Source organism: Xenopus laevis, chromosome 4L (assembly GCF_017654675.1).
Source record: "Xenopus laevis strain J_2021 chromosome 4L, Xenopus_laevis_v10.1, whole genome shotgun sequence".
Classification (NCBI taxonomy): domain Eukaryota; kingdom Metazoa; phylum Chordata; class Amphibia; order Anura; family Pipidae; genus Xenopus; species Xenopus laevis.
In genome coordinates this window covers 138,140,912-138,154,998 of record NC_054377.1, presented here as the reverse complement: position 1 = coordinate 138,154,998, position 14,087 = coordinate 138,140,912, and the positions used below count along the sequence as shown (strand labels likewise).

The window sequence follows — 14,087 nt, the reverse complement described above, 5'->3', positions numbered from 1 at the left end:
ACTTTATTAATATTCATTTATTAACAGCAGGCGTGAGATGCAGAGCAAACCTTTGATGCAAATTTTTTTTTGCTTGTTTGGATTTAGGCAATCAGGGTAATAATAACAATTATCCATAGATGGTAAAGAATGACTTTCATGTTGACAATTTTTTACGATATTTTACTACATTCTTCCCAATATATCTCAAAAAACGACTTAAAATTGAGACTCTGGATGGAGCCACGCATCCAACAACCCAGAGACTCCATATCACAAATAATATCAATCAAAGCTGCTGCTGGTGTTTTAAGTGAATTTTTATGAATCTTTGAGCAAATGCAAGGTTTGATATTAAAGGTTTAATTTGATCATAAAACTGTTGGGGTTGTACTGTAGGGCGTTTGCTTGGATTGCTGCATTTGTACCATTCCAGTAAAGCTGGCTATACATGGTAAGATTTGCCTGTTGAGGTCAACAAATGAATGGATCTAAGCCTGATTTGGCCATCCAGACACAGCCAGCCTACTGAGACTTGCTGGGCAGGGACCCACTCAATGCACAGATGAGACCCTTGTCCGAGAGATCAGTTTAGGCCGCTGTATGATTTGGCCCACTGCAATGGGATTTTCAAACCTATCCAATAGGTTTTTGGCAAGATATTGATTAAGTATGCCCTCCTGAGGGCCCCATACATGTTCCCGCATGGTATGGAGGGGCTGAATTGGCAACTTCAGTTGGCCCCTATATATGAGCAGCTTACCCCATAATAAACAACCAGATATTTGATTTTATGGTTGTATTTAGACTAGACCAGTTAAAGCTAACTGCTGATTGGTTTCTACAGCCTTCTGCTGATTGGTTTCTACAGGGCAACATTTTGCAAGTTACTAAATAATAATGGTCATCAATTTTATAATTTGTAAATGAATTCAGGTAGGCTGACCTTTTGGAGCACTAGAACATTAGCCTAGTCCTGTCCCTACTTACTATGCCTACTTACTATGCCTTACCTTGCGTAATTTTTCATCTCCAATTTGTGTCTGTATGTTAGCCTCCCATCCACTTAGACTGTAAGCTCCACAGGGCAGGGACATCCTTCCCACTATGGGGTGTATTTATCAAAAAGTGAAGTTAGAGATCGCCACAGTCCTCTAGTGTGAAATTCTGCCACTCTCCATCATTTTTTTTAATTTTTAAAAGAGTATTTATCAATGGGAGAAAGTGAAAGTTCATCCTTTGATAAATACACCTTTCAAAATCCCATAGAAATGAATGGAGAGTGGCGAAATTTCACTCTAGCAGACTGTGGCGATCTCTAACTTCACTTTTTGATAAATATACCCCTATGTCTCTTACCACATAGCATTTAAGCTCTTTGTCCTGATAAGTACCGCGTATCTTGTCGGTGCTATATAAATAAATGAGCATGATGATGATGATATGATTCTATATATATATATTTATTATGTGATTTGTCTTTCACGTGTATAATTTTATATATATTGTACTTTTATGCAATGTACAGCACTGCGGCTCCTTAACATCGCTTTACAAATAAAGTTAGACATATATACATTCAGAGGATAAAAAATTAAATTACTTCAATTTAACATCTGTCTCTGTGGGTTTCAGGTGCATATGACAGCATCCAGCAATCTCATGCAAAATCTAGACAGGCTGAAAAACAAGCCAATAATGCCACCACTAATGTTCCCAGCCCTGTTAGCCATTCGGCCAGGACCAGGGAGAAGGCCCAGCAGCTAATCACCCACAAGCGTGACGATTTCAACAGAAAGAATGCGGCTAATCGTCGGGCACTTAATGATTTGGCAGCTAAAACAGACACCCTTGACATGAAGAAGATCAATGAGAAGGTTTGTAGTATGGGCAACATAACTCCATTGTACAATTAACAAACAAGCAGGCAGATAATATATATATATATATATCAACAAAATATTTGCAGATTTATGAAGTATGAAAGAGTATACAAAGCGTATACAGCTGAGTGATATAAAATGCAATTATGGACAATACTAGGCCAAGTGTTAAAGGACTTGTTGGTGGGGCATCTCCTATTGGCATTGCTCCAGAGTCCAGAGTCCGATGTTATTTTAATCTTTCCCTGTGATTTCAGCAGGCACCATGTTCAATGGTTTACAGAGGTTCAACAAATCTGGAACACTGCTTGGGGAATTTATTCTTGGGTTTTTTCGTTAAGCAATTTCAGTTAATAGAAATGCCTTTAACAGGTCTGTGGTGCTCCAGGAGATGCCCCATGCTCTGAGAGCCCTTGTGGTGGAGCTGGCTGTCGTGATGATGAGGGGAACAGACATTGTGGTGGGTTGAACTGTAATGGAGCTGTGGCTACTGCTGACAATGCCTTGGGTCGAGCACGCCATGCTGAAGAAGAACTTCAGAAAGCACTGGGAGAAGTAGAAGTGCTTTTTCGAAAGGTACGCATGTGTACATTGGACCTTTTACAATTACCTTGTGCTTATTTACTAACACTGGGCATACTATGAAGTGTTTAGGTATGTTTAGCCAACTGCCTAGTCCCTGGTTTCCTTGAAAGGCCAGGGACAGTTTAAGGTATATATATATATATATATAACAACTTGGTTCTTAAAGCAGAATTTTATTATCAGTTCACATAATGAGTTACACTCGTAGTATAAAGTGCAATCTAGCCCCTATGTGCATGCCTTAACCCTAACTAAACAAAAAACTCCAGACAGCAGATTTGAACTGCCAGTGATTTGATAACCAATGAACTAAAACCAATGCACCAGACCATTCTAGGAGGTGATAAGTGCCTTGAAGCACACAGGTGATATTTGCATACTGCATACCACAATGCATATGGGAAGGTTAACTTAACCAGTGGCTTAGGAGGAACATGTTGCTCACCAACCACTTGGATGTTGCTCCCATTGGCCTCAAAATTTGGGGACCCCTTATATATAAAAACATGTTTTGCTATATCTGGTCAATACATTCCTTAACTGTGCAAAAAACCTTCTAAACATTGTATACTGTGTTAACACACTCTTTATCATGCTATCATGCAGGTGGCTGAAGCAAAGGTAAAGGCAGACAGAGCAAAACAGAGGGCACAGGCCACCCTTGACAGAGCCAATGAAACAAAGGCAAGGGTGGAACAGTCCAATAAGGAGCTGCGGGAACTCATCCAGCAAATCAAAGACTTTCTGAACCGTGAGTGTTTATAATTGTCCAGTACAGGTCAAGAAACCAATAAAAATGGTCTTAGTGGTGTCTAGTGGAAACTGAATACAAAGTGTCGTTTATTTGTTTTAAAAAAAGGGAAATTTAGTTTTTAAACTCATTATTTTGCACCTTTAAAGGTGATGATGTGCAACCAGTGACTTACCTGGCACCTTTAATATAAAGCCCCAGCCTTGGTTGACATTGGACTGCTGGAGAGTCATAGGCTTAGACTGGAAGTTTATTTCTTTTCTGTACATTACAGAGGAAGGTGCAGACCCAGACAGCATTGAGATGGTGGCAAGCCGTGTCCTGGATCTCACAATCCCAGCAACCCCAAAGCAGATACAACGTCTTGCTGAAGAGATCAAGGACCGAGTGAAAACTCTTGCAAATGTGGATGCCATTCTGGACCAAACCACCGCTGACGTGCGCAAAGCAGAACAATTGCTGCACGAAGCCAAACGGGCCAAGTGAGTGTGTTACACGAACAAAACAATTGGAGTCAGTACATTTACTGGATTGGTGGTTGAAATGAGAGAGTTTTCATAAAGTTTAGAATTTAGGTATTTGGGTCAAATTTAGGTATATATTTATAGGGTCAAAGTGATTTGGACAAATAGAAATTTACTAACTGACAATACTTAGGGGGTTATTTACTAAAATCTGAATTTATCTCATTATTTATATAAAAAAAACTATGTCCAAACTCCCATACCCAATTTTACCTTATTTATTATTAAAATAGATTTAATAGGCTCAGGTAAAAAGCCGCAAAAATTGAGCAAAAACACGTATCGTACGTTTTGTTTGGGTTTTTTTCCCGAATTGCTTGATTTTTTCAAGCTTTTCCCAAACAGCCTGAAATTTTGTTTTTTGCCCAAAAAACGCCCAAAATGGTTGGATTTTTGCGCTAATTCCATCGCAGACCACAGAAACTTCCAAATAGTATAGGGACCTCTGCCCTTGACTTTTACGCAACCGCGGCAGGTCTGAGATGCCAGATTTTTGGATTTGGGCTTTTTGCAGCATCGGGCTTTAATAAATCTCGAAAAGAGTTTTGACCCAAAAAGCCTGAACAGAAAAAAATCAAAGTTTAGCAAATAACCCCCTTAAAGTTAAGAAAATAAATACTAAGCCTTCTTAAACAATACTTTTATACACAGTGTGTGTATATATATAGATAGATAGATAGATAGATAGATAGATAGATAGATAGATAGATAGATAGATAGATAGATAGATAGATAGATAGATAGATAGATACAGGTATGGGACCTGTTATCCAGAATGTTTGGGACCTGCGGTTTTTTTGGATAATGGATCTTTCTGTAATTTGGGTCTTCATGCCTTAAGTCTACTAGAAATTCATTTAAACATGAAATAAACCCAATAGGCTGGTTCTGCTTCCAATAAGGATTAATTATATCTTAGTTGGGATCAAGTACAAGCTACTGTTTTATTATTACAGAGAAAAAGGATATCATTTTTAAAAATTTGGATTATTTGGATAAATTGGAGTCTATGGGAGACATTCCATAATTTGAAGCTTTCTGGATATCGGGTTTCCGGATAAGGGATCCTATACCTGTATATATATATATTTATATATATATATATATGCACACTCATACTAATATTGTCATCTTAACAAATTTTTAAAGCTTTATAAATTGGCAAAAGTATCTCCCTCAAATCACTGTGCATCAGAAATAGAATACCTTTTTGTTTCAATGTTTTATAGTCTGGCATGTAATTGTGCAAATATAGCTAATTTATTCATCAGATTGTCCCTTTTTCCTTCTTAATCTCCATACTTGCTAGGAACCGAGCTGAAAATGTAAAGAACACGGCAGAGTCTGTTAAAAAGGCCCTGGATGATGCTAGGAGAGCTCAGAATGCTGCAGAAGGTGCTATTCGAACTGCCAATAATGATATCAAAGACACGGAGAGGAAATTAACAGCAGTAAGTTGTGTCTTTCAGTAGTAGATATAAAGGTGTCCATACACCCTTGAAGGTGAAATTTTCAGTTTAGACAGACGGATTTATATCTGATAGGACTGCACTATATTCAGTCAATACTGACCCACCTGAGATGATCTATATGCCCAAATGTTTGGGCAGTTTGGTCATAATTTACCAAATTCTGGCCCAAATCTGGACAGGTATGGCCAGCCAATAATTTCTTGCTCATCCATTATTATGCAGAATCTGGATAAGATTTGGGGTGGACAAATGGGAACAGGGTCGGCCTTAGGCCTATTGGACCAATTGGGTCCAATAGGGCCCCGCACCTCTGGGGGCCCCGCACCACAGATAATATTTCCCTCAGCACATGATGCTGCCTGGCCTGCCCCCAACTTTGACAGTTCAGCCCATCCACAAATCCATAGGTCCAGCCCACCCCCAACTCTGATAAGTCATCCTATCCCCCAACTCCATAGGTCTAGCCTGCCCCCAACTCTCATAGGCCCAGCTTTCCTCCAACCTTGATAGGCCCTGCCTGCCCCCAATCCAACCAAGCCTGCTCCCAAGCTGAATCGGCCCAGCCTGCCCCAAACTAATTGGCCCAGTCCACTCTCCTATTTCCTCCCTCTCTCTCTTACCCTGTCTGCCCCTATTATGTGCCCCTATTTCATCCCTCTCACTCTCTTACCTTGTCTGCCCCTTTCCTTTCTATTTTGTGCCTGTATGCCCTTATTTTCCTAAATACTTGGTGTGTCAGTAGCCAGCAACACTTTGTCTAGGGGCCCCGCCAACATGGTCCCAATTGGGCCCCACATTTGATAGGATCAGCCCTGAATGGGAATTGTCTTGGTAGACTGGATAAGTGTCTAGGTGGGTGCTAAATCCTATTCAAGTTAGTTGTTTAATGGATTGTTTATGGGGCCTCCCCATTTAATATTTGATTGGGGCTTGGACAAATATTGAGCAGGAAGGCTAGAGAATCCTGTTTGGCAAAAATCGCATTGAGAGATAGATACAGTCTCCTCCACACTTCCCATATTTTTTGTCAAACTAAGCAATGATCAGCTAGTTTGGTTTGGCTGCTGCATGTCACAAAACAAGTGGATTTGTCCGTGTATGGCCATGATTTGGCTCAGTACCTGGAGGGCTAAATAAGGCAAAGATCCACTAATAGTGACCTCGCCAGACAATAAAATCCTCCCATTTAAGGCCAGCTTTAGAGTATGTGCATGCCACTGCCAAAGTTATCATAAGGGTGATCTGGAATGTTGGAAAGTATGTCTAATGTCCTGGTTCCACTGTTCATGATCCATAATCCTGACTGATCCAACCCCGTCCCTCCACCATCTGTCTTTTTGTAATAAATATTATATTTTGTTCTCCAGTCCTACAGTGCAATCATACAGCTCAGCAGACTGTGGCTTTTATGCATAACAATAGAAACATAATATGGATATCCCTTTCACAGATTCAGACAACAACATCTAGTGCAGAGAATTATCTAAATGATGCTATGGATCGAGTGGGAAATCTGGATAAACAAATTGATGCTCTGAAAATGAAAAGGGCCAACAATAGCCTGGCTGCCAGCCGAGCAGAAGAATCTGCCACTGTGGCATTGGACAAAGCCAATGATGCCAAGAAGGTAATTCTGGCCTCTACCGGGTGCTATACAATAACCTTATTGTATTAGTCTTTCGTTTTTGTAAAATGTAGCATCTGGAGTATGCAGCGCAGTTTTGGACTCCAGTCCTTAAGAGGGATATAAATGAGCTGGAGAGAGGGAAGATACATATCTCCCAGAAGGCTATATAAGACCTAAAATATGTATCTTCCCTCTAGTGTTTTCCCAGCCACAGTGCCACAATATATATGGAGAAATAATTGCAATCACTGGAAGTGAATACAAATATTTTATTGCCATATAATGTATTTTTACTCTCTCTCTCTTTTGGTTCATAATACTTCCCACTAGATGCCAACTCTTAGGGGCCGATTCACTAAATTCGAATTTCGAAGTATTTTTTGGGCTACTACGACCATCGAATGGGCTACTTCGACCTTCGACTACGACTTCGAATCGAAGGATTCGAACTAAAAATCGTTCGACTATTCGACCATTCGAAGTACTGTCTCTTTAAAAAAAACTTTGACCCCCTAGTTCGGCAACTAAAAGCTACCGAAGTCAATGTCCCCATAGGAAGGTCCCCATAGGCTTGCCTAACTTTTTTTGATCAAAGGATATTCCTTCGATAGTTGGATTTAAATCCTTCGAATCGAACGATTCGAAGGATTTAATCGTTCGATCGAAGGAATAATCCTTTGATCGTACGATCGCAGTATTTGCGCTAAATCCTTCGACTTCGAATATCAAGGGTTAATTAACCCTCGATATTCGACCCTTAGTGAATCAGCCCCTTAAAGTAATACTCAATAGCATGTGCTAAACATCATTAATAATGCAAATTCCAGGGATGCACTGAATCCCAACACTTTTTGCAGGATCAGGATACAGCTGCATTCTTAGTGCTTATCAATATTGAATCCAAAGTCTTGAAAGTCACATCACGTTGAAGTCCTGGACAACTAGATTTTGGGGGGATTTGGCTAAAATTTTAATTTGAAATTGAAAATGACGGCTTATTTGGACAAATCTATAACTGAGCATTTGCTATTCGTACCTAAAATTATGCTTATTTGATGTTATTTTATCATTCCACATTACCATATTAGCTGCCAGTGAAGCTTGCACACAATAAGCTAGATGGGACTAGTGATGAGAGCGATATCAATAACCCATGTTGTTAAAGTCTGGAGCCACAACTGAACAAAAGAAAATTAATTAATAGCATTTTGGTGTGAGAATTCATTTGGATTTTCTTTTAAACGATCTTTAGATCTTAGAAGGGCAACTCGCGGACAAATACAAAACTGTTCAGAATGTCGTTGATCGGAAAGCCAAGAACATTAAAGACGCAAAGACAAAAGCGGACCAACTTCAAGATGAGGCAAAGAAACTCTTAGATAATGCACAGGATAAACTAAAGAGATTGCAAGGTAAGAGGCTGACTTGTAGCTGATTGCTTGCTACAAAAAAGGCTATCAGGGAATGAACTACATTAGTAACCAGTTAAAAAAATGTTTAAAGACAACAAACCAATCCTCTTTAAAAAAAAAGAATGAAGAGTTAGTACAGGTATGAGACCTGTTATTCAGAATGATTAGGACCTGGGGTTTTACGGATATGGGATCTTTCTCTAATTTGGATCTCCATAGATTAAGTCTGCTAAAATGATATCTTAGTTGGGACAATGTACTGTTTTGTTTTTAAAGAGAAAAAAAAAATGATTCAAATAAAAATGGGAAATGGCCTTCGAATAATTCAAAGCCTTCTGGATGATAGGTTTCCAGATAACAGATTCCATACCTGTGTTTAGATTCTGGTTTTAGAGCCATCTGCCATCCTAACGCAAAAATTTGGCCCAGGCTAAATTGCTGATCTCACATTTTATGGTGTTTCGATAATGGATCTATAACCTACTCCATCATTAAAGGGGTGGTTCATCTTTAAGTTAAATTTTAGTGTGTTATAGAATGGCCAGTTCTAAGCAACTTTTCAGTTGGTCTTCATTATTTATTTTTTTTAGTTCTGTTTTTTAATATTGCCTTCTACTTTATAGCTTTCCAGCTTTCAAATGGGGTCACTGACCCCATGTAAAAACAAATGCTCTATAAGGCTACACATTTTTTGTTAATGCTGCTTTGTAATACTCATCTTTCAGGTCAGGCCTCTCCTATTCATATTCCAGTCTCGTATTCAAATCAGTGTATGGTTGCTAGGGTAATTAGGACCCTTGCAACCACATTGCTAAAAATTGCAAACTGTAGAGCTGCTGAATAAAAAGCTAAATAGCTTTTGATGAAAAATTAAAACTAATTGCAAATTGTCTCAGAATATCACTCTCTACATCATACTAAAAGTTAACTCAAAATTGAACAACCACTTTAACCAAAAGCTTATGGAATCTATAGCCTATTATAAGGGTTTTCTTTACACTCTATATATTAGTTGGCTTTCCATTTTATCTGTACTCCATGCAAAGCTGGCCAATGTGCATGCATTATTATTAAATCCAAATGTTAAAATCTTGAAAAAGTTTTTGAATTTTTAGAGACAAAAAAAACCTAACATTTTTCGATATTTATTATACCCCGATGCTGCAAAAAGCCAGAATCTGAAAATCCACCATCTCAGACCTGTCGAGGTCCTGTATAAGTCATTGGGAGAGGCATCTATCTTTTTCCACGATCCGATTAAATCAAGTTTTTTCATTAATAAATAATCTAAAATCGGGCATGGGAGTTTGGTCGTGGTTTTTTAAAATAAAATATAAGATAAATTTGGATTTTAGTAAATAACCCCTTTAGTAAACAGAGTAACTTACATTTCCAGTAAGTCTTTGCTCTAAATTTTCAGATTTGGAAGTTGAATATACGAAGAATGAGAAACTTCTACAGGACAAAGCAAAACAGCTTAATGGCCTAGAAGACAAGATGAAGGAAATCTTACATGGAATTAACCAACAGATTCAGATTTATAATACGTGCCAGTAAAAGGAGAAGCGTGCCGATGCCCCATGAATCACTGTGTATTTTGCTCTCCGAACTCCTCAGCCCAACAGTTGGAGTTAATGACCCAAAGACTTTTTCTTATGTAGAGTGCCTTATTAGTCAAAAAGTAATAACTGTGCCACAACATATATTTAATTTGCATCTTTGTGTGCCAGTTAGATGTCAACTCATTCTTGTCCTATTCCACTATAACTCGGAGGGATATATTTATCAATGGTTGAAGAGACAATTTTCTACAAAATTTCTACAAAATATAAAATACACCTGACCTCAAACCACTTGCTTGATTGTATTTCTGGAAAATTTCCTCTTCACCAGTTGATAGAAAGTGGTCTGGACCTTTTTATAAATACTAAAGTTACAGGACAACACAAAGATCACATGAATGCTCAACACCCCTGTCTCTAAGATAAATAATTGCCTACCCGTTCACTAGTGATGTGCGGGTTGACCCAAAACCTGCGGTGACCACCGGTTGGGCAGGTTCGAATTGAAATTTGGCAAACCATTGGTTAGGGTTGGTTGAGGATCATTTCGGGGAAGTTCACTCCTCTACTGCTCCCGTCGATTCCCTGTCTTGGAACCAGGGGTGCACACATATGTAGCGCATAGAGCAAGAAGGCAAACATGGGTACCGGTTGGGCACAAGCCCTACAATGGTAACATTTTGCAGGTTAGGGTCAGGTGTGGGTTAAGGTTTTGTGGGTTATGGTCAGGGCAGGTAGAGGTTTTCATGACCCACACATCAACAATACCTCCCAACTGTTCGGTTTTTCAAGGGACAGTCTGGATTTTGACAGCTCGACCTGCAGTCCCGGATTGTTCGTGAAATGTCCACACTTTCTCTTTGATCTCCTGCACTGAACAGCCAGAAAAAGATTACAGCAGCTGCACTTACATACATTTGTAACAATTTAAGATAAGCAAATATACACTTGTAATTACTTTAGATAAGCAGTGCTATTGGGGAAACTCTACATGTTACACAGTGTATTTCAGTTTTTGTCAAGTAAGGTCTCATTTACTGCCAACATTTCAGTTGTAAAGGTGCTGTATTTTTTTTAAGTCAAGGTGCTTGTTTATGGAGCATAATGTAGCATTCTCCTGCAAATAAACCCACATCATGAATAGATGCACATCTAGATAATATTGCCTAGACCACTGAGTTTCCTAGACTGTTTTAAGCAGGCCGAAGACACCAGTATATGCCGACAGACATGAAGCAACAGCATATTCTTAAAGTAACAAAATTATATTGTAATTAAACGGTTAATGTATACATATGGGAACAAAAGAAATGGTGCTCTTGTAGGCCAATTAGAAGTGCAGGACTGTCCCCATACTTCTCAGCCCCCTTATGGATGGCAAAGAAAGTGTGGAGAAAGACAGTCCTACAATTTCATAGAAGGCCTACAACCTTCCAAATCATACCAGTGGAGAACATCATTTAGTGGGGTTTTCCATTTTTAAATCTATGTTACATATAGAAAGGCTAACGTTTTGCTCCTAGTTTCAGTTCAGGGGTTGGGACGTAACACTGGGGGGCAGATGTATCAAGGGTCGAATTTCGAGGGGTTAAATCCCTCGAAATTCGACTAGGGAATAGAATCGAATAGGCAATTCGGGCGCATTTACGCGCTGGCGAATAGTCGAATTGGCAAATATTCGCCAGGCGAATAAGCGCACGATCGAATATTCGCTCGAAGGATTTTCATTCGATCTAATGCCTTTTTATTCGATCAAAAACTTGGAAAACAAGCCTATGGGACTTTCCCATAGGCTTTTAAAGCAAATCGGTAGGTTTTAGGTGGCGAAGTAGGCAGTCGAAGTATTTTTAAAAGAGACAGTACTTCGACTATCGAATGGGCGAATAGTCGCAGCGTTTTTGCGCTCAATCCAGTACTTTGACTATCGAATGGGCGAATAGTCGGAGCGTTTTTGCGCTCGATCTATTCGAATCATTCTACTCAGGCGAATTTATGCCAATTCGATAGTCGAGGAGCACAAAAAACTACTCAAAATTCGAGCTTTTTTCCCTCTATTCATTCACCCGAGCTTGGTGAATGGGCCCCTAATTCTATCTTGGGGTGCAGAGTAACTGAGGTCTCATCTATGTCTCTTGGAAAGCACAAAAGTCTGCCAATATCCTGATTCTGATCAGTCAACAACCAGCTTAACCACCAGGCTCGTTAAAGACCATATAGTAAGGGTGTCCTTGTTTGGGAAAGGGGACGAATGAGTGGATCTCACAGAAAAGTGGGGGGAAGCCTCTGTCATTTGTGGATTGGCTGATGCTACCCCCTAATGTGCTGATGGGAGTAACAGACAGACCTGTCCTGTCCCATATTTGATATGTAACATCCCTACATTCACGTCACTGCTGGCAATAAAGATGCAAGCACTGAAAAAAAGTAATATATCTTAAGATTAAATTATATTACAAATGTATGCCTCCCATGGTTTGCTTGAAATTGTATTTTCATTGTATCTGAGCACAAATAAAATATTCCACTGTCTTTAACTGTCCTTTCATGTTTTCAGTTACATTCAGAAAAGGTATGAATGAATATGAATGTGCAAAAGTTTTACTGTCCGTTCTGCCTTGTGTTCGTAAGCTACAAAATAAAGTCTGTTTATAAGTGTTATTTTGTATGTAGTGTCACAGCCTGCGCTCCTTTGTGACCTCCACCCTGCTGATCGCACAAAAAGACACACAAGAAAAAAGTATGAGCTGGTTGGGCGGGAGATTAATCGGGACAGAGGGGGCTTTGGGGCTTGGGCAGGGGCCCCTGGGGGTGGTACGGGCCCTGATGCTGCAGCCTTGGTGGGCCCATCACCCCCCCAGTCCGACGATGGCCACACTTATTTTCCCTTCCCATAGGGCATTTCCAAGGCAAAAGGGATGAAAATGGCTTCAGAATTCAGGTCACTCATGCTTAGTTTCTTGCAAAAAGAATTAGAATTTTTCTATGATCTGCTTTGCCAACAATCTCCATTTTTTGGAACAGAGGGTACTATATTTCTTGTAATACACAAGTTTCAATGAGTCGTGTTACAGAAATGACATCACTAAGCTCCGATTATAACCAATTACATCACTAAGCACCTTTTATATAGTGAATAAAGTACCCCCTCTTGTAAAATTTAAGGACATTATAAGTTACCGAGGAGTTCCATGACTATACAAAAACACGAGGCTGAAGGCCTCGGAGGTGACTTCTAATATCCTCATATTTTGCAACAGGGGGGTACTTTATTTATTATAATACACACGTTTCAGTGAGTCATGTGACAGAAATGACATCACTAACCTCAGAACTGATGACATCACTAAGCACTGTTTATATAGTGAATAAAGTACCCCCTCTTGTAAAATATAAGGATATTATAAGTTACCGAGGAGTTTCATGACCATATAAAAACACAAGGCCGAAGGCCGAGTGCTTTTATACAGGTCATGGAACTCCGAGGTCATGGAATCACTACTCACCGTTTATAACTGATGACATCACTACTCACCGTTTATAAGGATATAATTTACAAGATATTCATGGCTTTTGTGTATTATAAGGATATAATTTACAGGATATTCATGACCCTTGTGTATTATTATGTTATTATCCACAGTGACTCCACTGCCTTCACATGGAAATGAATTTAGGGTTTTCATTAAGCTTTTGTCATAAGTTTTTTTCATTATCATATACTGAAATTGCTTATAGGACAAGAAAATGTTAATCCGTGGGGATGGGTGCCAATTAGTTGTAAACAAACCAACCCTGGGTATTATTTTATTGAGCGATACGTCGCCATCCACTCAATATTTTATGGAAACCTTAGGATGCAAGTGAATTATTATACCCCACAGCATTTTGTTACACAATTGTGTGTTATATTTAAGAGAGTGAATGTGAGGGTGAATACTGCACACCAAGGCTGTATATTTCACCTGTTAAGTTGGTTCCTGCCCAATATACTGTACTGCTTTATTGGCCCCAGTAATGAAAACTGCTACTGCACAAGCTCTGTGCCTGGTAGTAATTGGATTTTCCTGAGACACCAATAGAAATGGTGGTAAGCTTCCTAGTAGCTAGTGTGTGTGTATATACAGTTAGCATATAATTAACATATTTATAGTAGGGTGAATTGGGTGTGTAGTTCCACTCCTACATACATCAAAGGTGGCACTAGTTAATAAAAAGCGCTTTGAGGTTTTGTGGAAATTGCTCTTTGAAGGGATATGCTTTAAAGTGGTTGGGACATGGCAGGCAGTATCATG

General features: G+C 39.3%; 1 protein-coding gene across 2 annotated transcripts in view; it reads left to right on the top strand.

The window, feature by feature from the left end:
• Positions 1-12,324, top strand: part of lamb2.L (laminin subunit beta 2 L homeolog) — an 88,334-nt gene extending 76,010 nt beyond the window's left edge. The window contains 8 exon segments of one of the 2 annotated variants that reach the window (NM_001094695.1): positions 1,615-1,856; positions 2,235-2,438; positions 3,054-3,198; positions 3,473-3,680; positions 5,032-5,173; positions 6,645-6,821; positions 8,074-8,233; positions 9,654-12,324. In NM_001094695.1, the coding sequence (NP_001088164.1) occupies positions 1,615-1,856; positions 2,235-2,438; positions 3,054-3,198; positions 3,473-3,680; positions 5,032-5,173; positions 6,645-6,821; positions 8,074-8,233; positions 9,654-9,790 (1,415 nt within the window). In that variant the 3' untranslated portion in view covers positions 9,791-12,324. 2 annotated transcript variants of the gene reach the window in all.
• The last annotated feature ends 1,763 nt before the right edge of the window (positions 12,325-14,087 follow it).